At 41.4% G+C, this 27,376-nt stretch overlaps 1 protein-coding gene across 1 annotated transcript in view; it reads left to right on the forward strand.

Annotated features, from left to right (window-relative positions):
- Positions 1-652: 652 nt before the first annotated feature.
- CRYBG3 (crystallin beta-gamma domain containing 3) overlaps positions 653-27,376 on the forward strand; it is an 80,911-nt gene continuing 54,187 nt past the window's right edge. Inside the window, exons 1-3 of the mRNA XM_066567594.1 lie at positions 653-753; positions 14,378-14,456; positions 26,118-26,545. Coding sequence (XP_066423691.1) covers positions 653-753; positions 14,378-14,456; positions 26,118-26,545 — 608 coding nt within the window. The remainder of the gene's footprint in view (positions 754-14,377; positions 14,457-26,117; positions 26,546-27,376) is intronic.

A 27,376-nucleotide genomic window follows, 5' to 3' on the forward strand; every position in this document is an offset into this window, starting at 1 on the left:
GATGCTGTGGCAGCCGCGCTGTGCCCAGGACAGCGCCAGGCCAGTTCCTGACTTTGCACGGACAAACGAGTGCAGGATCGATCTCCAAGCTGCCCCCCCTCACAAAGCACCAGGCTGGCGCTGCGTTTGCAGTCAGTCAGGACTGTAGGTTCTCAAAGCTACCTAACCTTTTTCTTCAGAGGTTTGTTGTTGTTTTGTTTCGGCTTTTTTTACCTCTGATCTTTTATCTTTGTTCACACTAATTATGACCCATTAACTTAAAAAAAAGAAGCAACAAACCCAAATACAACGCGCCACCCTCCCGGCGCGGGGGCGGCGGGCCTTCCCCCTCCGCGGCCCTCGCTTCCCTCAGCGGCCCCGGGCGCTCGGCAGGGCAAGGGCTGGGCCCTCCCGCCTGAAGGGACGCGGACGGGGCTCCCCCATCTCCTCCTGCCGCTGCTACAGCCATCTCCCGCTCCGAGCGCGGCTCTCCCGGCCCGCCCCGCCGGCAGCAGGGCAGGGGCGGGGGCGCGGAGCGGCGGCTCCTCCCCGGGGCGGAGGGACGCGCTCGCCGCCTGCCGCCGCCGCCGCAGGGACTCGGTGCCGGGCGGCTGCTGACGGCGTCTACCGTCCCGTCCCGTCCCGTCCCGTCCGGTCCGGTCCGGTCCCGGCGATGTCCGGCGGGGGCAGCCGGCGGCGGGCCGGCCCCTCCTGGCACAGCACTTTCTCTCGCTTCTTCTCCAGGAGCCCACCCGGCGAGGGGGCGGCGAACAGGTACGCGGGGCTCGGGGGCGGCGCGGTGCCACCTGCGGGGCCGGGGGACACCGGAGGCCACGGGGGGCGCGGGGCTGAGGGGGGCCCCGGGCCGTGTTGCGACACTGCTGGGTGGCGGGGCAGCGGGAGGAAGCGAGCGTTCCCCGTGGGGAGCCCGCGCGTCCCGCGGGCGGCTCCGAGGACGGCGACGGGGCGGCGGCGGGTCCGGGGGAGCTGCGGAGCGGGCCGGGAGCGCGGCTGACAGCGGCTGCTACGGCCGGCAAGGGCGGGCTGTGCTGGGGCAGCGCTGCCGTGCGGGCACGGCTGCTGCTTGGGCGCTGGGGCAGGGGGACTCCGGGGCTCCCCGGGAGGTGCATCGAGCACCCCCGGCCCCGCCAGGCTCGGCGGAGCCCCGGTGGAACCTGCTGGGAATCGCGCACCCCACGGCTCCGCCGCCGTCAGCGTCCTGTGGCCCGGGTCGCAGCCCCTTCCTCGGGACTGAAAGCAGGGCAGGGCTTTGAGGGCTTTGTTTGTTTGGTTTTCCTTTTCAGTTTTCACGCTGGAAGTTTTCTTTTGGACTGGTGTAAATGAGGCGTTAATGCAACATAAATATTACTGATGTGTTTAAGTCTCAATGCAAAATTTGTGGTTTATGGAAACTTCAATATTAATAATTTTTTTAGCGCAGGGAGACTTTACAAGATGAAAAGGTTTGGAAACTTCTTGTGTACTTGTTCCTCTTCCTTTTTTTTTTTTTTTTTTTTTTTCTTTTTCATTCTGGTGGCTGATTTCTGTCTGTAACTAGGAAAGAAGCACAGATAAGTTTTCTTCAGTTTCTCAGGCAGCCTCATTGTTGGCCCAAGTTAACGAGCATATTTTTGTGGTGAAAAGGTGTTAACTGCCTAGGCCTTACTTCCTCAGGTGTAGTATTCTTTGCTTTTAACATGTTGGTTTTAATCTGAGTCATTCTTGATATAGGGCATAGGTTTGTGTTTAAACTGACAGACAGTAAATGCTGTTTAATCAGATAGACAGTGGCTATCGCAGTAGTTCTTTCAGTGAAAAGCTGTAGGATTGAGATGCATATTCTCAGCAATCATGGAAAATAGAAGAGCCTGTTGTCCTTTTACACTGACCATCTTCAACAGTCTTGTAAAAATGCACCATGAGGATTTTTAACTTTGCGGGGTTTGTTCCACTGTAAGCATTTGACATGCCAGTACACCACCAAGAATCCACTGGTCTCTTAGGAGCAGAAAACGTTGCTTTGTTATTTCATGGAAAAAAGAAATCGGGAGCCAGGCTGCTGAATCAAGGCCATCTCTACAATTGCTGGAATAGCCTGGCTGTTTTGTCTGGTGGGGGTGGTTAAGATATGAGAGAAGGCGAAGGTTTGGATCTGGAGAGGCAGTGGGACAGGTTTCATCGGATGACGCCTTGCCAGCTCCCTCCAGCTGTGGTTTGGGATAAACAGAAAAGCCTAGCGGCCACCTCGGTGAGGAAGAGAGCGATGCCACTTGAGTGGTTTGTGCACTACATGGCCGATCCGTAGGTAGCACTCATGGCAGACCTACACCACTTAACTTGGGGCTGCAAGTCTAATCTCTATCCCAATCGCAGTTTCATTTCCTGCAGCCAGGAGCCTTTTCTTTATTCGGAAGCTGGGGTAGCCCGCGCAGATATGCAAAGGCTCTGGCCCCTCGGCCTCGTTGTTGAGTTCCTCACGAGGTTCGCTGCGGGGCGGTGGCCGTGACTCCTTCCCGGAGCGCAGGCAAGCGACAGCCCTCGCCATCCCAAGGCCCATTTGGTATGTTAAGGAGCTTTTCCTTGTTGTGCCGGGCTGCAGCGTGGCACGTTCGTCAGGAATGCTGACGTTCTCGTATTTGGTTTCCAGTGGCAGCCTTGTTCGCAGATTAGCGTAATTGCATACATTAGCCAGCGCCGGGCTGGGATGAGTGCCGCAGGTTCGCTCCTCGCGTTTATTCAGCGAGCTCGGCCGGGCAGCAGAATGGAACAAAGCCGGAGTGCGGGGAGGGGGCACCAGGGCTGCCCTGGGTGCTTGTTGTGAAGGTGTGGAGTGTGTGGGCGAGCTGGGGAATGCAGCTTTTGTAAAGGGCTAGGAGAAATGTATGCAGCGGCATGGAATCCCCTTCAGGTTATCGGTAGGATATATGTTGGAGCCAGACCAAGTTTGATATAGGTATATAAAACTTTTCTGTGGAGGTATTTTACTTACTGATAGGTTTCAAAAAAGTAGAAGACCTGAGTAGAGGGGGAGCAGTATATCATCACATCCACCCTGTGTGCCCGCACTGGCCTCTGGAGACATGCATCACACTTGATGCCTCTGCAGAATGTGATGGTTTCCTGAGTTATAAAAGCATGCAGAAATGAGCCTCTGTCCATCCAAAAGTCATTCTCTGTCTGCTCCTGCAAATTAGGCAGCAGTGGGTGTCTGGAAGCTGCCAGCTTTCCTTCCCCCATGGGCAGACCTCCCCTCTTGCTCCAGACCCTGCTCAGATTTACCTGTAAAAACCACAAGAACCAAAACCCAAACTTACCGTGACCCTGGTTTAAAATAGGAGGAAGGGGATCGGGGGGAGTTACATAGTTTGTTAATCAGCGTCTTGGACTCTTCTGAGAACCTCATTTGACAAAAAGCTTATGTTAATAACTTGCCCCTACAGCAATTTGTAGCTCTGATGAACATGAGACTCGCTGGAGGCTGGCTTGCTTGCTTGTGGAAAAAATAAGCTGTGCAGGTTAGTTGTAAGTTTCGTGGCAGCAAAAAGCGCAGCACATAGCTTAGGAGTTCACTTGGCTTTTACATAAAATGTAGCCAAATGGAAAGCATCTCCCACCCAGTGCTTGCCTGCTGCTTAAGAGTCTTCTTCAGAGTTGGGGCTGCTTTGAATGGCTTCAGTGCTCTTCATCCCAAGTCTTTTTCACTGACTTCCATCAAAGGCAGTCATTATCCTGGACTATTTGCTATTTTCAATAATACACATTTGGTTATTGGTTACCACAGTGTTTATCCTGGAGCAATCCGAATCCCCTGAGTGACAAAACCCAATTGCATTTTCACTATTCTAAGAGGAGTCTTATAATTTTTAATTTTTTTTTACTAATGCATGTATTTTTAGTCCATCTGGAAGAAGACAACAGCTTTTACACTGTAAGTCTACACTATGGATTCCTTCAGAAATATGTGGCTTCTGTGGCTGAGTAATTGTTCTTTTGTGAATAAATGTGACCGTTCAGGGGGGTGTGACACTTTTTACTGAGGTACCATCAAAATGTCCTTTGAACTATGGGTGCATTTTATTAGATATTCTGTGTAGTGTTTAGCAGGTTCGTTTCAGATCTCTTTTTCTCTCCAAGCACTGTTGGCTGGTCACAGAACTACCAGTGCAAGTTTGATTTGTCAGGATATTTTGTCTGCACTGCTGAAGTATACCAGAGACACCAAACAGGGAGGAGCAACCTTTTATCTGGTTTAGGATTTTGGGGGGCTGATTTGTTTGCTGGGATTTTTTTGGGGGGGCTGAGGTTGTTGTTCTATTCATCCATTAGTATCTTACTGAGAGCTTTCAGAGATGAAGAACTTGGTTTATTCTGCCTGAGGAGAGATTAGAGAGTCTTTTTCTTCCTTTGGGACTGCCAGTCATTGTTCCTGTTTACAAAGAACATGTATTTTTGTAGTTGTGAAAACTGCATTTGAGGGACTGCTGGAAATTGATGGAAAAGGGAGTAATAAATTTCAAACCTAGTTCCTCTGAAATTGCTGCCTCCTGGCTGGGTTTGATTCACATGCCATTGGCATCTTTGAAGAAATCCATTGTCTGCTGGAAACATCAGTCTCTGCTTTCTAATAAAGAACCTTTTACTTTCAAAAGCCAGAGCAGGATTCTTCGTGTTGTTGTTAAAATTTAGCTTATTTATGAGTCTACATGAGGGATGGTGGTTTGTGGAACCAGCAAGGGCATTACTCCAACTATATAGAAGAATTCAAATTAGACTTGCCTAAGTAAAGTGCATTATGAAAATTTTCTGTACATTTGTTAATTTGGGGTTTCTTTCTTCCTTTTTGCTTCCTAGATTTTTCTATTATGGCTTCCATTGCAGGATAATTCAAAATAGTATGAAAGGCCCCAATTCAGCAGGGTAGCAGAGGGGTTGCCTATAATTAAGCAGGTAAATAGTTCTGTGCACTCTAGTGGGACTGCCTGCTTGATCAGAACACGTACTTGGATGTCTCATGGGACTGAGACCAGGAGGAGCAGGGCCAGCAGCTGGCCATGTGTGTGAGAAACATTTCCTGAAGGAAATGTTACTAGAGCTTTACTTATAATAGAAGAGCTCCTTGGAAGAAACAAAGCAACATCTTTTCCACTATTTTAAGTGTTAACAGCATTCTCTCCTTTTCCAGTTATTGGCATAAGGGCCAGAGTTAATGCAGAAATATTTCCAAAACAGCTACAAGTCTGTGGTTTTAAGGAAGAGTTTTGCAAAGATCAAAATTCCTTGGACTTCTCCTCTAGTGAACAAAAGGCTCCCAGGTGGAAAAAAATTAAGATTGTGATACGTGTTGCTGTGGGGATCGTATTTCTAATTTTTGTAAGTTCTTGAAAGGGTGGAAACCCAGCTACTGCTTTTAATTTCTGAGGGGCTTTTGGATTTTATACAGTTCAGTTAGTATATGTTATTATACTTGCAGACAGTAGCCCAGCCCTGGGTTGCTCAGGCAGGGTTCTCAGTTCTTCTGGTATATTAATTTTCATTTTTAGTACAATGTTTATCTATTCTAACTGGCTTTGCAGTATCACTTTTGAAGACTTAAGGTCGGAAATGTTGCCTTCCTGACTCATTTCACTTTCCCATGTCAGTTTCCAGACACAAGACATAGTCTCCATTAGTGTTGTTATTGTGATTTCATTACTTGCCTTATTTTGAAATAGAATGTTGTTTTTCTGAATGTTCCACTACTTCTTAAGCTGATAAAATATTTTTCCTTCTGCTTAAGGAGGTCTTGAGACCTAAGTGTGTAAACACCTTGGGGATCTGCACTTCACCTACAGTGTTGTGTTGGTAAAAAATGTAGGAAGAAGTTATTTCTTGTGAGCACATGGACAGAAAAGGCAGGAAGAACTGCAGTGATAACATACTTTTATTTTAATCATCAGTTACAGGCTGAAAATTTGGCATAGAACTTATTTTGGTAGGAATGAAACATGTATGCCTTCAAAATAAAAGAGTGAACTTTGGTGTCTGTAGGATGCTTCCTGGTATATGTTTTGTGATCAAAGATGGGAGTTCTGGAGAGTACATTCTTGAGTTCTGGGGAGTATTTTCTTGAAATAGCAGCCCTCTATACCTCTACCAAAAGTTTTCTCCTCCAGCCTGACTAGAAGAGCTTGCTGCACTTTACTTGTGACACCAGTCTCTCTTGCTTGTTTTTTCTGGGGTGATTGTCCTTAATGAATCTTTTTGAAATTCTGGTATGCTGTGTTTATCAGAACAACAGTTGCTGCTGCTTTAAAGCTCCCCTGGATTACTTTTTTTTTAATATCTCCTATTTTTATGCCATTTTGTAAGTACCACTGTCAATCCCCCACACCGCAACCATGCCCTTTGCAAACAGTTCTATTCCCCATTAATTCAATACATTTAACCTTAATAAATGGTTTGTAAATCTGTTTCTGATTTGTACCAAGTGTTTGTGTTGGTGACCAGTAACATATCTATGTCATAAAAATGCTGTAAACTGTCTAACCAATCAGACTGGCAAACAGGGGGCAGACTCCAGAGCAGTGTTGGTTACTATGCCTGACAGATGCCAGAAGGAAAACCTTGATGTAATCTGGTATAATCGCACTGCCCAACACTGGAGTAAGCTCTGCTCAGAAACATTTCTATTTCTTTCTCCTGCCTTTGCAGGGCTGTGTAGTTCCCTCACATGTAAAACAGATTAAGTTATTTAGCAAGGGTCATCATAGTTATTTCTCTTAGTTCTAGCCTTTAAACTTAAAGGTACATGTTCAGTGTAACATCATGAATTCTTTTCATGTAAACTTTCACTGTAAAATGTGGCCTATCTGTGACTTTTCTGACGTATTTATTTTCCATTATAGTTCTGGTTGCTTGTTTTAGTCTTCATTTAGTACTAACATACTTTGTGTAGCTGATATAAACCATGCAATGCAGCACTGCTATTGCAGAATGTGAAGCTGACCCAGCTTTGCTGCACAAGCAAAGAACAGTATGTAAATCAGCAGCAGAAACAGGTTTGAGAGGAAAAATTGTTTCAGTTAAAACAATCTAAATTGCTTATTGCTCTCTGTAATCAAACCAGTTTTGAAATGAGGGTAGTTTAATTGAAAATAGTACATTTTGTGTATTTCAACACTTACATTAATCAGCAATTGTAACAGTTCTGCCTAAGTTCCTGCTTTCTCCTCCTGGCTCCTTTTCTCCTTCTTATCTTTCTCTGCTTTCTTTTCCTTTTCCTCTGTTTGCCTTCTATGTTTTTTTTAATGAAATAGCAGCTTTGCTTTCCTTTGACCCCCTAATTTCAAACTCAATAACTTGTTTTTGTAATTACCATTTGTCTTATTGTCTTCAGTTCATCTCCCTTATGTGTGTGGCCTAAGCTTAAGCACAGAAGCAGCAGCCAGAAACTTCACATTCAAATTTCTGTGCAAAATTCTCCCTCTCTCTTAATACAAGCCCCAACAGCCTTGCCAGAGACTAGAGGCAGATTTTGTCACTGCTGCTGCTATTTGGTTTCTCAAGATGTGTGTTAGCCTGGGAATCTTGCTGAGAACTTCTGGAAATTTCTCATTTCAAAGCTTTTCAGAAAAGGGCAGCATTGTGGTTTTGGGGGGAGAGAAACAGAGGAAAGAGGTTTAAATCCATTTAATTTGTTGGGGTATTTTTCTTCTAAAATGCTAACATTTTTATTTTCTGTGTAATACTAATACATTTTAGCTGTCACTTGATGCACAGCCAATTTTTTTCATCCAGTTGATCTCCCCTTATCTTGTTGCCACTGAGCTTTACAGGAATATTTTCCTTTCAGGTGATTTAACAAATGGTTACTGTACCCTTGCTCATATTCCTCAGGATACGTGCTGGGAGTTTGACACTTAAAAAATTGACTTTTTAGATTAGGTTCTGATAGTTCTTCCAGCTGCACAGCTGCACAGCCCACAAATGGCTTCACAAGTGTGATGATAATGCCTAGAGGAAGGTGTTTCCCTTTAAAGTCTATTTTATTTAGTTGGATTAAAAAAGAAGGATAGAAAAATTGATTTACTAAGTCTCCCAGGCAACCTGAGAAGTTAATAAACATGGAATTGATTGTAACATCACTGAAAGATGGGAATTGTCAAGCTCAGTTTTGTTTATGAGATTACAGCTTCCTTGACAAACTGCTGAAATACCATCCTTAGATGCTTAAGACTTTGCACTGATGCTCCACTTAAAATATTTGCAAGTGCAATAACAGCAGGCTAAAGCTCAACATAGAGAGGATTGTAAAAAAAAACAGATGTAATAAATCATTTTGTACTTGATCTGTTTGATGAAAATGAAAAGGATGTATTTTTGAATCCATTTAATATCTTCACAGATAATTTAAAAGAGGAAAAAACTGTAGCACGTGAAGTTTGCAGATGATTTGAGTGAAAAGTATGGAAATCACCATGTAGATGACATTGGGAACAAACAAAGTTGCCACGGTTGGCAGCCAGTTAAAGACGAGCTGCCAAAGTGGTGGCTCAGAGAAGAAAATAGGATTGTCGGGTGTATAAACAACAAACCACGTGTGTTCTGTGCATGCTTTGGTTACTGCAGTACCAAGTCCAGTTTCGGTGTCCATGATTTATTATGAAAAAGATGCTGGCATACTGAAAAGGGCTCTGAAAAGATGTCCAGAACAATTTGATGTCTGGAAAAACTCCCTCACAGACTAAAGTGAAGTAGCTCAGTGGCATTTAGTTTAGAAATGACAATGTTAAAGTTTGAGGAATGACTCTGCCTCAAGGAATGTAACTGGAAGGGAAATCAGATTTAAGTGCTTGATGTTATAGACCTGTGGCTTCAAGAGGTTATTTGAATCTGAGACGTTTATAATCTGTCCCACATAGATGTAGATTGATTGAGAGATGAGACTTGAATAGTTAAGCCTCATAAGTAGTGAATTTAGTAGTAGTTTACATGGAAAGGTCTTATTTACCAAAGTGGTAATTTTTCCATAGTTTGTTGTTTTTCAACCAAAGCTCATAACTTCTTGTCACGTGTTAAAGGCTTGATGCAGGTCTCCCTTGGTGAAATTTCCTAATCTAGATTATGCAGGAGGCCAGCTGCAGTAATCATAAGGGTCTGTATGGCAAGCAGGGTAGCTGGTGGATATATACATATATGTAAATTTTAATTTCAAAGTCTGAATTTTTTTGCAGTCACCTTTTTAATTACCACTCAGAAACTGGGACAAAGAAGTAACCAATACTAAGCAACCTATGGCTCTTTGCAGTTTTGTCATAAAAATTTCATTACTACTACTGGTTTGTGGATATGGTGTGAGAATTCCTGTAATGTGCTGAAACCTCATTGAGGTCTTGCACATCTATATTTGATGGTATTATTAGACTTGTGGATTTCCACTCATTTACATTCTTCAGGGAGACTCTTGCACAAATGGATTTTAAAGTACTAGGTGATGAAATCCTTGTTTCAATGTTTCTCCATTGAAATATCTTTCTGGAAGGTACAGCACTGCACGTATAACTGTTGGCACAAAGTAAAATTGGAAAGAAGTCATGACATCAGAACCACATGAGGTGTATTTCCCAGAGAGAGATGTTAGGTTTGTTCAGAGAGAAAGAATAGGCAGGGGCTGTCATTACATCCCGGAATGCTGAAATAAAGTAAACCTAAAAGACATCTTTGAGGTTGGGCATTGCTTATTCTCTTGCCGTTACAAGTCTCACATTAAATGGTTCCTGAGTTAATCTGAGAGGACCAGTTAAAAGCAAACAATGCCAGCCTTATGCAGTAGCAGGGTGGGTTTGGCTACTCGGGGAGTCATCTGTCCCCAGGAGAGAGGAGACGGCAAAAGGCTGGAGGACTCACCTGGCTGGTTCCATGTGGGCTGCATGAAACATAAATGCTGGAGCTGCTGCATTGGAAAAGATTTGATTCAAAGCCCTGGGAGAAGTAAATCCACTTGTCAGCATCCACAAGTGATGTGGTGGTGCTGAACTGAAGTTCAGCTTTCGTCAGCTGTCCCCATTTCCTTAAGGGAGTGTCCATTAATTTCCCCCTTCCCAAACAGCAACAGGCAGTCTCTGCCTTCTGCTCATAAAAGGAACCTAAAATATCACAGCAATTACTTTCAGTTTGAAGAACTCTGCCTGTGGTCAGTCTGATCCAAACTTGTGTGTTTGTGCTTTATTCCTTGTATGTTTCCTGTAGCTTATTTTTTTTTATCTGTCACAACACATTCACAATCTGCTGCGTGCATAACATGGGTGGGGTGGATTAATAAAGGAAGAAGGGGATGGGCTTTTAATTTGTGAGTTCTGAGGGATTGTTATGAAGGACAAGGGTGGAGGAAGCAGACTTCTCACACCATACAGAGATGCTGTGAGGGCCTTTTGAAGATGTGATTGTTTGTAATTGTCTTGTTCTGTTTTTAGAGGCAGTTGCAAAAGACCTTGAAAGCCGTGTACTTAAATATGCTCCATTAAATTGCTTTTTTTTTTTGTTGCTGACTGTAATCCCTCATGTAATCTCTCTTTGTGTGAGCAGCAATGCAGAATTTGAACATGTCTTGCTCATAAGAGTCTCTAACCTCTCTTTCCAAAGTGTAATGATTAAAAACTTGGACCATAAACCTGCTTCTGGTTCAGACACCACCTGTCCAAGTAATACAGAAAGGTCAAAATGGAGGCAGCAGCAGAGGAACAAAAAGCAATAGAAAATGGCACAAAGAAAGGTTTTTTGAGAAGATACAAAAGATACCGTTCTGTAACTTAAATTTAATCTTGATTAGTTAGAGAATAAGAGTGATGCTAATCAGGTTAGGCATGCTGGCAAGACAGTAGAAAGAGCAGCAAGACAGTTGAGAAGAAATCCCTCTAACCTTCCTCTAAACCTTCGCTAAAGATTAATCCATCTCTGTTGGATGCACTAATATGTAAGAGAAAAAGGAATGTCTAGCAGAAATAGCAACAGAAGGGCAGTAGATTACATGTCTGAGAGGCTTGAGTTTCTAGAATTAATTGTGACTGTGTCTTTTTATTTAGTATTTCCATGCCTTTTTTTTTCCTCCCTTTAAATCTATAAAATTAGAGTAGTATCTGTCTAAATATGTTAACAAGTGGTTGTGACAATTTGTAAGTGTTTGCCTGGATAGGTAAGAAGCCCATGGAAGCAAGTTGGTAGAGATGTTTTCTTTCTTCCTAAGACCACATTTTGCTCTTCTTAAAAGCAAAGATGAGTCGATTGATGGGTTAATAGAGGCCTGTTTCTGGGTGTATAATGTAACAACAGTAGTTTGTGAAGCACAAAGTTGAAGATTAATTCATCTTCCTGACTGGACCAGTGTGAAATGCTCTCCTGAGAGGTGAGTGGTTAAGCACAAGCCTAGCTTTAGATGTGCTCAGCTGGAGAAAACATTGGTGGTACCTGCTGTGGTGAAGTGCTCCAGAAAAACATGCTCCAGCTTTTCCACTGCTCTGGAAAAGCTTAAAACTTTGTGGAGCCAAACTTGATGAATACAGCTGTAGCCCTAGGTCACAGTGATGCCATGGATGCAATGATGATAAGAGGGAAAGCCCTAAAATTTGGAGGGAGTTGTTGTGGGGATTGCTAAGTTGCATTGTGTGAATGAAATGAGCAGTAGCCAGCAGGTTCTTCAGCCCCAGGCACTGGTGTGGCCCAGCCCCTGTGTCTGTGGTGTTCAGGCTATAAAAGGTAACCTTGCCTCTTTGAGAGAAACAAAACCATTTTATCCTAAGCCACCCATGAGGCCTTTGGGCAGCAAAGAAGCTTTTGTGCTGTAAAACTGAGATCATTTAGTTTCAGAGATCCATTTAAAACTGGGTCCTGGCTAAGGGGAGAAGAGGTTTACCCCAAGCAGCCTCTGTGGTGATGTGAGGGGCAGTGGTTTGTCCTTCCTGTTGCTGCTTGAGTGACTTTTGTTGCCTCTTCACTGTGCAGTTGGAAATCACTGCACTGTCAACTGGATCACAGGCTGGATTTTACTCTAGGAAACTTCTGCCCACCTCTTGATTTAGTAGAAAAGTGTTGCCCTACTGAGAGCCCTTCTTGGCTGAATTAAGGATGTAGAGATAACTGAGGTTGAGGAGGAAGGAGTAGAGATTTCTAAAGCTGGTTCTGCTGACAAAGTCAGCTTGTTTGAGGAACTACACCCTAAAGCAAAAGGTTAAGGAATGTAGAAATGCTGGAATATAAACTATGAAAGGGTGTGGGGAAATGCTTCCAGAGTTAGGGTTATTTTATAGTGAAAGTTTTGATACTTTTTTTTTTAACTTGTTGATTTTAAGATGCTTATCTGCTGAATTGCATTCTTTCAGTTTTGGTATGTATGCTATGGAATTTCTATGGCTAGCTAGAAGAAAGTAATTCAGACATGTATTTCAAATATAAACAAGAAGTAGGAAAGTTTTGGGGAAAAAAAACCCACATTATATAAAGGGAAGAATATGAGCAAAACAAAGTGATGCAGTAATTCAACACTGGTATAAAGTATGCTGGCAGGACTTAATGAAAGCAAGGATCTCATTTCTGGTCTGCAGACCAGTTCCATAAAGAGTGATATATTGAACTTAGGAAGAATGTCTGGTAGACATCACCCTCTTTATTCCACTCTTAAGTCCAGGGAATCTTAGTTCATGTCAAATGTATCAACATCAGGAAAAGCCACGTAGATCTGAGAAGGGTGTTTTGGTTTTTAGTTTGTTCTCTTTTAAACCAACAACAAAAACTAGGAGAGAGAAAATAAGTTGTGTACAGAGAAACACTTTTATTAGTGTGCCAGACTGCCCAGAGTGATTGTGACGTCTCCTTCATGAAAAACATTAGCAGCAGAAGAAATTAATAAGTCAGAATATTAATTCTTCTGCTCTGTCTTCCAAGAAGGCAAAGAACAGCCAAGACTTTCAGTCTGATGCTGTCCCTGAAAAAGCATCTTTGTGTTTATGAATGCATTAAGGGAGATTACCTAAGGTGATGTGAAAGTACATGGTTTTCAACTTGGAGATGATCTCTAAACGGGAGGAAGAAGTTTTTCTTTTGACGCATCTGAAAAGATGCGAAAGATCTTGAAAAACTTAATAGCAGGAGAGATCTACTGTCATTTTTATTCAGAAAATGATGTCTCTGAGCAGCTGAGAAGGAAACTTACATTTAGCTAGAGTGGCTTTTGCTTTTGCATTTTGTGTATATATCACTGTATACGGAATGCAGATGCCTAATCCACAATAGGAAGAAAACCATCTGCATTCATAGGGAGTCTTACTGGGATGTGCTTACCTGTGGTTTACAGTCGAGCAGTAGGAGTACAGCAGCACCTTAATTCCTTCTCCAAATCCTGGCAGAATTTCACCAAATTGCTAATAATTGTTTTTTGTATTTAAAGAGCTTTCAGTTCATCTCTTCACACTTGTGCATTTTTCAATAGCAAAGCTAAATGTTTTAAAATGGTGAAGGATATTTGAAGTGATTGTGAATGAATTGAAATTCTTACTCATATGATATGTTAGCACAAAGTTATTTTTCTTCATGTAATGCTACACAGTTCAGGAGCTGATATCTGTCATTAATATCACCTAATGTTTTCCTTAATAGTGTTTTAGCTTTTAAATTGGTTGTAGCATAAAGGTTTTTATTAAAATGTTCTCTGCTGGATTGTGTGTAAGGATTGTTCTAAGAACTGGGGCTGAGGGCAGGGAGTTGGTTCCCTTCATTCCAAAGATGAACTCTCAAGAAAATTTGAATGAATTTGGTGAATTTCCCATAAGGACACATGTGATTTTGGGCTTCTGACTTTTAAAATGGAACAGAAGGCATTGCCTTGTTAATAAACACATACCTGTTGTCCGCTTTCTAAAATTCCTTCTGCATTTGCATGGCCCATTGGGCATGTTTAGGGAAGAACTGCTCAATGTGGTGGCTGTGATTTGGGATGATTCCACCTGCCAGCAGTACATTCCTCTTGCTCACAGGCCTCAGAATGGGGTGTGCCTTGGAGCTGGCAGGTGTGCCAAGTGGTCCTGTGGCAATGAATGCTGCTGTGGTAGATCATTGTTCAATTACAGGTGAAAATTAATACACAGGCATGGAAATCTTGTTATTTTTCAGCTGGAAGAGCTGAAATGCCGTGTGCTGTTTCTGAGTGCTTGAGTTCAAAAACCTCTGTGTGAGGTGAAAAAGTCATTATGGTTCCGTCTTCAGCTTTTTGGGGCTCGGTTTTTTCAGTTACAATATCTGCAGAGTATATACCACAGTTTTGGAAAATATGTTTTGCTGTCCTTTCTTGCGTTTAAATTAAATATGTTGGCTCTTGAGAGGATTTGAATAATGCAAGTACTCAGTGTTACACAATATTTTTGTTTTTCAGTTCTGAAAACAAAGGGAGCACAGCCATAAATTCAAAGAGCAGCCAAAAGGAAAGCACAACTCTGCCTGCACTTTTGAAGGTAAGATTTTTATTGACTAATATTTATTTTAGGTAAAACCTGCCACCTCTACATGTGACTATTTGTTAGAGTTCTGATGTTGGATGCACCCCTGGATGTTGGATGCAGCGTGGCACCTGATTGCCATAGTCTGAGTTAGGGTCCACTATGCCAGGGTTCTAATGGACATGCTAAAGATAGAAAAACTATTTGTGCTTCACATTCTTGAAACAAAGTCCACGTATTTACTTACAGGAAATAACTGGGGCTTCAGTGCATGTTTGCCAGTGAAGAAGAAAACTAATATTTTTATCAAACCATGTTTTCAGGCATTGCTCTAAAGTACCATTTCTGTATAATTTATGAATATCTAACCAGCAAGTCTGTGCTTGCCTGAAGGTCTACTGGTTGCCAGCCAGAGCACTGTAAGATCTTTGTGCTGAGATTTGTCTGTACGTTGGGTGCTCCTCACCAGTTACCCGTGTTAATCATGCTTGTCTTGTCCTGTAAATGTTGTACTGCAAGAAAAGGACATGTTCTTCTGTGATCAGGGCTTTCTCCTGTGGCACTAGACACACCTCTAAAGTTGTGCTTAGATTCAGCCAAATATCATAAATAATTATGTACAGAACAGGTGATAACTACTGTCACATCTTGCCCTGCACTGAGCTGTTTTAGTGATCCAGTCACTAAGCAATTTTGCTTGAATTTTTGTTCCTTTTCTGAGTTGTCTCAGTGCAGTGCAGATAATACCATGGCTGCTTCCCCAAAAGGGGCTTGGCTAGTCTGCCAGATTTATTTGTAGGCTTCTTAACACACTTAATCTGAGATTTCTATCCCATGTTGCATTTATTGAGCACTCATGGTGTATGGACAAGGAAGCGCTCACCTTCTGTAGGGCCCGCAGTCCCTGTGTAGTTGCATCCTCAGTATCTAGGGACCATTTGTTTGGGCTTCACCAAAGTTGGAGACTAAGCAGTTGCCTCTATAAAGTCCCCAACAGGGTTATTTGCTCAATAAAATTCCATTTTGGCTGTGGTTTGTCTACAGCAAGGTGGGAAACAATGTTTGTTTAGAAGCCGGGTGGATTCAAGCCAACTCTGTCAGTTCAGAGCTCCTGGAAAATGCCACTGCATGGCTTCCTATTACCATAAATCATTGATGTTATGCCTTGGAATGCAGGCAGAAAGGTTTCTGATAAACCAGAGAAGACTCTATCTACTATAATAGAAGAAAATTTTCTCAGTTTAAAAAAAAAAATCTCATTTTTCTGTGTCAGATCAACGAAAAATTCCAAACCAGATTTTCCTTTGGAGGAGAGTCCACCCCAGGACAGGACTGAGGAAAGGGAAGCATTCAGCACTAGGAGTTGCTTAAAAGGAAGTATGAATAGGGCTAGGTCTCAAGGAAGAAGCAGGATGTGTAGGTGGAACAAAGCAAGCATAGCAAGTTTAAGTTACCTAAGAGTATTTCTTTCTTGCCAAAAACTAAATCTGATTAATTTTTTTTTAATTTAAAAAGCCACAATTCCGAATCTTTCCTGCTGAATCTGTTTCAGTAGTCTTTTACTCAGAACTTGTGTTTTTATAACACTGCACTAAAAGGTGGTGCCAAAATTAGTGCTGTAAAGTTTTTTTCCAGGTATCTGATCTCCTCTTTGTCTTTCCATAACTTTTTATTTAGTTATATTGTTTCAGACCTATGTTAAAAAGCCTTAAACCATGACATTATCTTCGAAATAATACCTGGTATTTGTATAGGCTTTAGGAAGAAGGTGTGGTTTTCATACTAGTAGAATGTGCTGGCTCTTCAGCTGTACTGAGAGCTTCCTGTCTAACTTTCCTCTGTCTTAAGCTGATCAAAACCCTTGAGATACACTTGAACAGTTTCATATGCATAGTAGTGTGTACTTCGAGCAGTCTAACTTTTTATCTTGTGTGCACAGAAATTACAACTAAATAGTAAAAACTTACTCAGAGGAAGTAGAGAAATTATTGGTTTTCTCATGTTCCCCCCGCTACATTTTCTGCAGAAAATATTTTTTCTGTTTCTTCCTCTCACTGCTGTCTCCAGTACACACTTGAAATTTGGTAACACCGCATTGGCCAAAATAAACTGTCTTCTGCAAAGATCACCAGACTGCACTTGAGCAGTTGGAGAGAACTGATGCTTTCTTAATTGTGGCATTGGGATAATCTTAAGAGTCTTTTCCAGCCTAAATGATTCTATGAAAGGTATGACCTGTATTATTAAAAGATGCTTCAGGTTTTTTTTCATCCAATCATCAAGGTTACTGTAGGCTGACAAAAAAAAATGTTATGGAAAGTGGGCTTTGTGAAGAATGTCTGAATCTATACTTGGGTCAGTTTTGGGCAGGTTTCCAGGCATGCCCATGTCTCTGAGCTGTGCTTCTACCTGAGCATTTCAGGTGGATGGTAACTAAAAGTGAAACCATGTTGTGTCTGTGTTAGCTGTCACCAAGTTAATGAGCCATCCTATTTCTGCTAGACTTCCATGCTGTGATTTTGTATATTCATTGACCATCTTAGCAGGAGGCCAGGGGCAAAATAGCAGAGGAGCTGCAAGTCTCTGATTTAGCAGCAAAGGTCGAATGTCTAAATTATAACTGACTGGGTGAGTGGAGCTAGGAATTGTGCTGAGCTATGGTAGTTCTTTGACTCTTCTGAGCACTTTAGAAACCATTTCTGTACTTTACCCCTGTTATTTTTTCCCTACAATGAAATATTTAGCTCATAAAGGGAGGAAAAGATATTAAAATATGCACCTTTTGAAAATATTAAGCCTAATTTTTCTGTGCGGCAAGGGGGACTTTATCAGTCACCACTTGATCACTTTCAAGAAAATATTACTGAAATGTACTTGCTGTGTCTGTTAATTGATTGCAGAAAGTACACCACCCCCTCCCAATATTTATTGATAGATTTTGCTTTGCTTCTGTTTCTTTGAATTAGGGCTGTAAAGGGTGTCCTTTCTGAGTAAATGCTCTGTTTGAGCAGCGTGATTGCTGAACAGATGGTTGTATGGATGTAAACAGCTCTTGAACTTCATGTTTAGTGTGCTAAGTGTCTGCCCTACAGGGTGTCCAGTACACATTAGTATATCATTAACCTCACTTGTAGTGCTACAAGGACTTTGTTTTCAAAGGGAATATTGTAACAATGCTCCCTGAAAAAGGGTTAAATGGTCACTGGGTATCTTTCCTGTAGCAGTGCATAGAGAAAATAGCCCGTCCTTCCATAACCCATTAGGAAGGAATTCTTAAGCATGTCAGCACAGAAACCACCATGTGGGCTGTGTGAGGCAAACCCAAAAGTTCCAAAAAGTAAGTGCAAATTTGATACACCAAATGTATCATTTAGATTACAGTATTTCAGTAGCATCAAGCATTCTATCATTTGGCCCATAGGCTCAAGCCTGAATTAACCTGAGACAGTCTCAACCTTCACAGAAAACTCAGGGGCAGAAAGTACAGCAGAGATTATCAAGTCTGCTCCTGTGCCCCAAGGTGAGATCTCTGTATCTATGTCATACCTGATAAAAGTTTGTCTGACTCGTTCTCAAAGACCTCCAGGGATGGAGATCTCTTAAGATCTCTCCAACCTCATCAGACAACTGTTCTACCAATTTCACAGACCTTGTAATTAAAAACCCCTTTTCTTAACATGCCATCTAAAGCTTCTGTGCTACAAATTAAACCTGTAGCTAATTGTCCTCTGACAAGTATTCCTGTACACTGTGAACATGGAAAACAGAGATTATTCTGTAGCTCTGCTTTCTCACATGAATTTCATTTCAAGGTAACATAAAGATGGCTGTATTTAAGCAGGAGACATGATATTAAATTTTGATGGCAGGGACTGCAATTATGTGATAAGATGGAGCCAGCTTCTTTTTGGAGTTGCAATGGGTACAAGTTGGAACATGGGAAATTCCAGTCACCTATATGAATTTACTTCTTTGGTTTTTTGGGTTTATTTTTTCCCTTTACTGTGAAAATGGTCACATATCGGAACAGTTTGCCCAAGTGAGGTGCAGAATCTTTATGCCTGGAAGTACTCAAAACAAAGCTGGATGAACCAGAGCTGCTTTGTGCAGGAGCACAGACTACATGACCTCCCCAGCCACATTCCTTTCAGCCTAATTTGTGCTGTAATCTCTGTACAAAATTTTTCATCCAGTGTGCCAATTTACACGAGACTTTTTTAGAAATCCCATGAACTTGCTGGATATAGGTTGCTGTTCCTACTGAATGTCCCTTATTCTGACTCTAGTTTTAAGTTTTACAAAAAAGTTAGAAATCAAAATTAAACCTAGAGTCTTAGTTAACTGCATACTGTTTTCCATATAGCATGGGGTGGGAATTTATATTGTCATGGTTCTAGTTTATATTGATTTTATTTCAAAAATCTCATAATTCTAAAATTCATCACTAATTATCTAAGTAATGTCCACTCAGGCTGTCTGTGAATTCCTGCTAAATTCCTGACTTAATAAGTAGAAATCAGAGAGAGGATGTTTTTTCTTTTGGTAGTCAAGGGAGATGGACTATTGCTGCCAACCATGAATTTTTTAAAAACCTGAGAGTTACTTTTAAAAACTCTTGCTGTCACTGTCCACAGCAACAAATGAAAGGTAAAACAAAAATTGTTTTGGAGTTTGTACCATCAAGATTTCTCTTGTGAAAGCTGAAAGCAGATATTTTTTTCTCAGCCATGATGTGGACTTTTGTTGAAATGGAATTTTATAGGTGGTACCTTTTAGTTTCCCAGGATACTTTGTTAAATTGATGGTTGATGTTAACAGCTGTATGTGATGAGGGGGATATTTCAAGATCATCCCATCTAAAGGTCTGGTAAATTCCCTTGCAATATTGAAGATTTTTAGAAAGAATGATCTTGAAATGTGCTTCCCTCTCTACTACTTTTGTTCTTCAAAGAAGGGATCATGAGGAAACTTTGTTTCAGGATGGGTGGGGGAAAAAAAGGCTTAAATCTTGGTCTGTTTAACTCAGAAAACCAACAGACAGGTGAAGTAGAAGTGTGATGCCAGGTGCTATAATCTGCCAATACAATGTAAGTGGAGATGGAAGTCACACTGTCTCATCCTATTCCCAGTGTATTGTCACCTTCTCCTTTGAAAAGAGAACAAAAATTGTTTAATGTTTGTGAAAACATATTCATTAAAAGGCAATGAAAGTGTAGTCCTGGAAGACTTTGGGGGAAAGAACAGAAGTAAAACAGACAATTTAATTCTGTTCTCTCTGGCTCTACAGTAGCCCTTGTAGTAATGAGGTGATGGTTGCATACTCAGAAGTCAGTATCGGTTTTTAATCTTCAATCAGAGATTTAAAATCATTTAATGAGAAAATTCAGAGGGGAAAATTTTCGAGCAGCTCTGCACATGGTGTGAAGAGAGACTTTTAAATTAAAAAGTTAATTTGGTCATTCTAGAGATTTTCACTGAGTTTAAAATTCCCTGTGAAGGTGACCCAGCAGAAACTTTATTTCAAATTGTACCTCCTTTTTTCTACCTTTTCATTTGAAATGTTCACCCCGACCACTTTATCTGTTGTTCTCAGGGAATGTATCTCTGGATATTTCCTCAGATTTTAGGAGAATACTATGGAGTTTCAGAGAATGCTTGGTTCATCTTTTCTTTCCTCATCTGACAAATTAAATATACATTAATGACTCCTTGCTGTTTCAAGAATTCAAATGGATAAACAAATTTTTAAAGTCCCAGTGCTGAACTTTGAACAGATGCTATTGTCTTTCCAAATGTTAAATAGTCATTGACTTTAAATAGGTTTATTTTTAAAAATGCAAAACTGATACAGTTTAACTAAAAGTCTCTTCCTGTTATTTAACTTTTACTCCTGATTATGGTGATGCTGTGATTTCATTAGTTTTCTCGTTACTTTTGTCTTCCGGGGTTGCCATGACCTGATTTTTTTCATGTCAAACCAAGCAGAGAAATGAGGATGTGGAAGGAAAACTTCACAGTATTAAAAAGCCAAAATATTCAGGTTAATTGGGTATTTGTAGACGTACTGAGTTCATAACTTTAACTTAAATTCCCCCAAAACCCCAAGTCACTCTTTGTTTCTTTTGGGGGGTTTTTAGCTTTTTCTCATTAGTTAAAAGATGTATTTTAGTAAAGACTAAATAGTTTTTTACAATGGTGGACCTCCCTTGCATCTTCTACACCACCACTCTAATTACAGGCTTAAATAGGAAAGCCCACTTTAACCATGTGTTTCTTCAATCCATTTGGCTCATGAGCACTAGCAACAGTGGACTTTTAGGGGTTCCTATTGTGTATTTCACTATCTGATTGTACTTTTGCCTGAATTTTTTCTTAATGCCATTCTAATTTTCTTAGACAAGCTTTGTTCTTAATCTATGTCTCACTATCTCCAATAGTTTTTAATGAGGTTTCCATATATATTGCCTCCTGTTGGTTGCAAAAGCCTTAAAGATTTTCCTCACAGTACTTGAAAAAATGAAAGCTTATTTCATATGTGGATTTAAGGCACCTCAGTGTGTCCCACTCACTGAGAAAGAGTGGGAGATTACACCAAAGATGCTTTAAATTCCTAGAGAATCTGTTGAAAAACCCGCACTGTGGGGATGAACTAGCCTGCCACCAGCCCCAGCTATATCACTGTGGATTTTGCTTAGCACACAGAATTTATATACTGTGTCAGTGTTCAAACTGAATGAGATGCTCATAATTGTTAATGAAATGCAGCCATCTCAGTGGTGTTGAAAGGTCAAAGCTAAGGCTGGGAACAAAATTAATTTTCCTGTACTATGTGTGGCAATGCCTACATGTGCTACTTTGTGCACCCAGCGCTTCAGCCTGAAGCTGTTAATTGATTTCTAAATGCCAGCAAACAGAAACTCAGGAGTAGCGCCGTGACCCCTTCTCAGATCAGGGTGTTGGGGTTAAATGACTTTGGAAGTCCCTGGGGTGAATTAGTGATGATCCTAACTTTCTGATGGCAGGCCATCTTCTCCCACAAGTGCAGGGGAGATGAGGTGGTAGAAGGTGTCTGTGCAGGAGGCAGGGTGTTCTCCCAGTGCCACAGGACAGGCAGCCTGAGAGGTCCCTGTGCGGCTGTCTGGAGTTTCTGCTTCGTAATGAGCATTCATTCATGGGGAGGACAATCCCAAATGTCTGGCAATTGTGGCTGCAAGCTAATGCTTTGTTCATGGAGATCTGTGTTTTAATGCTGGTAATGCTTTCATTTCCCTCGTTAGGGCAATAAAAGAGGTTGTATTTTTGGCAGACAGACGTAGCCCTTGCCGACTGAGAACCTCTGGCAATTCCAACTTCAGCCACCCAGCTGCTGAGAAAAGATGCTTTACAAGGGTGGTCACAAGGGTTCCCTGCTGGGCAGGAGGTGAGGAAAACTGAGGTAACCTGGCAGGTTACCCTCCCCAGGGTGCTGCTGTGCCACATGGGGGGTTGTTCACCTAGGCCTGCCTGCCACAGCCTGGAGTGGATTATAGCCTGGAGAGGATAAATCAGCTGGGATAACAATCCTGCCTGGGACGTGGCATGGGGGCTTGTCCCCTGAGCCCCAGCTGGCAGGTTTCAGTGCAGCAAAGTGGGAGTACAGTGCCCAGACACAGCGTCACTTATTGCTGCGGTCTCCTCTGTCACCTGATCAAAGTCATAATCTTGTTTCACACTCTGCCACACCAGCCTGGTTGCGTGTGAGGGCACAGGCCCATAGGATAATTCAGGTTGAAGGGACCCCAGAGTGTCATCCAGTCCAGCCTCAGTTCAGCTACAAGGTCAGGGCAGGTCACCCAGGGCTTGCTCAGTGAAACTCGGAGGAACGAGTTGCCAAAGGACTAAAAGCTAATTAAAGCTTCATGAAGCATGTCACAAGCAGGAAAGCTCACGGAGAGTGGGAAAGGGGAGGCAAGGGGAAGACTGATGACAGTTCATAACAAGAGGAGCAGAAAGACAGCACTATAGCAGGAAAATTCTTTTCCTTGCATCAGCAAGGATCTCAAAGGGGATCTGGCTGGTAGGTTTCCATCCAGAAACCACTGTTTTCTTGGTGACCCGGAGAAACTATTCAGACTGCTGTGACACTGTAAGAAGACTTTTTAAATGTATTTTTCTTTGACTGGTGACATGAGATGTAGGCAAAACAAGAGTCAATGGTGTTCCTGCAGTGTGGTGAATATCAAACTGCTCAAGCTTAATTGTGACAGGGAATCAAATGCTCTATCAAGGTTGCTAGAGGCTCTGACTGTTGAAAACTGGTGGGATGTACCATAGAAAGGATTACTTTATATAAACTCTATACCTTTACCTTTTTTTTTTTCCTGAGTGCTCACTAGGGGCTTCTGTCAGAGACAGACTGGGAGAGAGGCATGGGGAATGCTCAGTGAAAGTTTCTGTGGTACTGGCTCGTGGAATTGCCACCATGCTGTGTGTTCAGCAGGCACTCGTGCCTGAAGGCTCCTGCTGTGCTAGAGGCTTACTGGCTTTCGTAAAGTAAAATCATGTGCTTTCGTCTCAGTCATTTGAATATGGCACCTTCTTAAAATACAAACTTCAAAATCTGCAGCAGGAGCAGTGCTGTTTGTATAATGCTTCAGACTTTGAATTGAGATTTTGTGTGCAAATGATGAAATACCAATAGCTCAATCTGTTTGTTTTGGCAAAGTGGAGCAGGAGGGAGAATATATGGAGAGTAGGATTGATTATATTGAAGGGAAGAAAGAAGGATTTGCATAGTTTGTGTTAGGACATAATATCCACATATATCTTCAAATAAGCACAGTGTAAATGTTCTCTGTGGCTTTTTTTCAGGCAAGACGCTATTTATGGTTAAAGGTATGGAAGGACCCTTTCATATTAAAGCTTCCTGTTCTTTTGATTTAGCAAAAGTTAAGTAAAGAAAGGAAGATTAAAGAGGCAGGAAATTCTAAATAGATTTCTGTTTCTGGAAGCAGAGACTACAAAACAGCTTTTCAAGCAGGGCATAAATTATGCTCACAAATAAGAAGCGCAGTCTTTACAAGTGTTATGTCTCAGAGCTGCTCAGAGAGGACTTTCACATGTAGAGATTTAACTATATTTGATGTCTCAGCTCTTAATAGGAAAAAAACCCCAAACCCTCCACTAGTTTCTGAATACAAGTGGTTTTAAAAAATGGACAAAACCGCACCAAGCAAAACAACAACAAACAAAAACACTTAAAAGACTAAACAGTTGTCAAGTTTTTAATGTAACTATTTCTTTTATAGTTAATGCATTTAGTTGTTAACTTCATAGATATTTTAATAGTTAATATAAATGTTTATGGCTTAAAAGGGCTGTGCAGAGAAAAGAATAAGATTTGTATGCATTTCCTGCACTGAGGTACTCTTTTAGATTAGATAAATCTGTGTGAACGGTACAAATCACAAAACTATGGAGCAATGCCCTCCACTTAGAGTTGAATTAAAATCTGGCATTGAAGAATGCTGAGGTGTTAGTCAAAGTGAAGGAAGAAAATATGACAGTAGAACTTTGAAGCTGACATGGTGAATCATTCACCCATCAAATTTTGGAAATAATTTTGTTTTCTTGTTTCTGTTTTGTATTTCCTTATGCAAAGTACTCAGTTCCTCTGAGATAAAGTAAATTATTCAAGAGGTTCATTCCAGGCTCATGTGTTACTTGTCTAATACTGAAGTCAGCAGCAAGAGCTGTGGCACATCTCCAAGCTGCACTGTTGGCATCTTAATTTCCAGAGCTGGGTGTGGGTAGAGTTAACATCTAAATAGTAAATTTCTGATCCCACAGGGGTGACTGCACCCCTTTGTGATGCATCAGCTGTTGATCAGAGCAGTATGGGGGGAGTGGTGAGGTTTGTCACGGGTGGGATGAAAAAAGGCTGGAGTTTGACTTAGCCCACTTTTAAAAGTTTACTTAGAAGTTCAGTGTGGTTGTACAAGTGTCTTGCCTGTACATAGAAAATGGACATTGTGTGGATTTCTCAAGGACAAATTAGTGCTGTTCAATTTCTATCCTCACAGTTCCAATAAACAATTTCATTTCCAACACATACATCTTTAATATTAAGCAATTGCATCTGCTCTGTATTTATAGGGTAAAAAAGCATTGCTTGAAGTTTATAGACCACTGCTTCAGTATCACTAAATATATCTTGAAAGTTCTTAAGAAATTGCTGTTCCCCAAGGATGAAGCTGAGTTCATTAAAACACTTTTTTCATCATTACCATGATCCTAGGTGGCCTATTAACAAATAAGCCTGCTGGCTTATTTGAGATTACTTCAAGTAGAAATAGGATTGGTCACCTAGTGGAAATAGTAGCTTTCTATGTAGGTGTTGCCCAATTTGAAAAAATTACTCTTATCCAAATGTATTGTTGACACAACTAAAATTTGCATAGGACTTTTTGTTCATGTTCTTTCCCACTCCTGTTGAGCAGGATAGATTTCATCTGAGAAAAGCTTGGGGTAACTTTAATCTGTGTTAATAAACTGGGTTGGATCAGGAATTGAAATTACAGGGTTGTACTGTAAAGATAAAATAGAGAGCAATAGCCTATGGCACCCATTACAAAGGGTGGGGATGGGGGAGGGAGATGCTTCCCAGAAAGCTTTAGTCCAGGGGGAAAAACACATTTGCAGATTGTGAAGCTGAAAATGTGGCTATGAGTGGTGTTTGTGAAGCCTTCCAGTGAAGTTGCATCACCCTTTTGGGCAGATGGTCTTGACAGAAGTAACATGAGCTTGGACAGCAGTCCCTGGATCTCTGAGAGGAGCTGACACAGAGGAAATTCAAGGGCATAAATTGGTGAGGAGTAGAGCTTGCCTTGCCTCTGGGTGTAGATGCTCAGCTGAGTTGAGGGAAGAAATGAACATGTGGTTTGAATGAGGGGAAGCCCTGCCGTGGTGCTCATTCATTTCAGTTCACTGATAGGGCTGATAGGCACTTCAGAAGGTCAGAGGTGCAGGGCTGCTGCTCTGTAGGACCTTGTGTGGAAACCAGGGAGAGAGTGCTGGAGACTGTGGGAGGCAACAAATGCATTTGGAAACAGCTGTGCAGTTCAAGGAGAGCTGGCCAGAGGGTTCAACATCAAGTTGCTAAGGATAATAGGAAGGATTCACCTCTGGGATGTGAGTTGAGTTTGTTTTATCCCAGTTCTGTTCTTGATTCTCCTCGGTTTTTCAGAAGTGCAGAAGGCTGTGGGGTGTTTGTGTTTGGCTCTGGTGTTCTTGCCTACATTTGCAAGCTGAAAACTGTTCTCACAAGCACATGGAGGTTTGTTTGTGAAGCTGTGCTTTCTGAGGGGATTAGACTGAAGTGTGAAATAACTGTTCCTTGCTTCTTCCCCATGTTTTTGATGCCAGTTGAAGCAATTGTTACCATCTGTCTTGTTTTTTTTTTCACTGCAGCTGCTCAGGGAATATTCTAGCCTGTGCTAGTCCTTTTTACTTTTTGTGGAATAGGGTCCTCTTTGGTAAAAAAAGAGAAGACAACAAGCAGTGGGCTTTAACCTTTTTAAATGACAGATCTCCTGAAAGGAATACAATGCATAGGTGCAAATTAAAATCAAGGAATTTGGGAATGTGTGAAAATGACAGGAACCATCATCTTTATGTGGTTTTTTGTATTTATCTTAGGCTTGTCAAAATGAAGAGAAGAACCATTCCACAGAAGAGCTTAGCAAGTCTGAAATCCAGGAGGAGCTGAAAAAGGCTAATAGCCTTCCTAGTCTGACTCCTGGAAGCAAAACATCAGGTAAAGAGAAGCAACCCCGAGAAGGCTTTTTTCATTTCCTTGGAAGCTTATTTAATATTGCAACAAGATCTTCTCTGGTAGAATCTAAATCCTCTACCTTCCAAGATGAACCCAACAGATGTGAAAAGGATTTACAGAGCACAAATACCTTTCCAAAGGACATGCAGCCAAAGCACCCAAAAATTGAAGAGCCTGCAGCTAGAAAAAAAGAGGAATCTGTAAATAAAGATGATGCCATCTCAAATAATATTGGGAAAGATATCACACGGGATCTTCAAGGAAGCTGGAAACAATCCTCAGATACAGAAAAGTAAGTTTTAGAATTTATTATTAAATATGTTGGTGTTTGTGTGTCTGTGTGTGTACAGAACTATGCTGACCAAGTTCAGCTGACTGTATGAGAAATGTCTGTCATTTCTAAGGATGGTTGGAGTGTCCCTGCCTTGACTTTGTGCAAACCTCCAGTAGCAACTGCCCTAAATAAATGAGCAGGGGAGAAGTCAACTGCAACAAAATATAACTTTAAAGAAGTTGTTTAGAAGTCTCCTGACTAGATGTGGCATTTACAAATATGTTAAGAAAAAGAAGTGTAGAGAACTTATTTCCATCCATATTATGGCCTATATAAAAGCTTGAATGTTTGTCCTTTTTATAATCTCAGCAGTTCAATAATTTTACTTCTGCAAATAAGGTTTTCTCACTTTTAAATTATCTTTCCTAGTTTATTTGACTGGGTGATTTTTTGCTTGTGTGATTTTTTTTTTTCTCCCTAGTTCTTTGGGGTTTTCCTGTGATGTAAAGAAGATTATGTAAAACACTCAATTTCAATTAACCAAAATATGGAGCATTCTTTATAGTCCTGTAGTACTTTTAAAAGAAGATTTTTTTTAAAAAGTGGTGGTAAGGGCACCATTGTGTATTTGAGAGTAGAAAACTTAAAACACTGGCTGTGGTCAACACTGTGTATAACAAAACCTTTTATGACTGTCATAAACATAGATATTAGTTTTCCAAAATCATTTGTAGCTGTTATGTTGGAAATTTGGCTGCATGTGGGTCAGCACAGCATGGATTTGGAGTTAGGTGTGAATGTGTGCCTGTCCAGTTTTTGATGGGTGTGTAGAACATGGACTTGTTTGTG

The sequence above is a fragment of the Molothrus aeneus genome, chromosome 2 (genome assembly GCF_037042795.1).
Source record: "Molothrus aeneus isolate 106 chromosome 2, BPBGC_Maene_1.0, whole genome shotgun sequence".
Classification (NCBI taxonomy): domain Eukaryota; kingdom Metazoa; phylum Chordata; class Aves; order Passeriformes; family Icteridae; genus Molothrus; species Molothrus aeneus.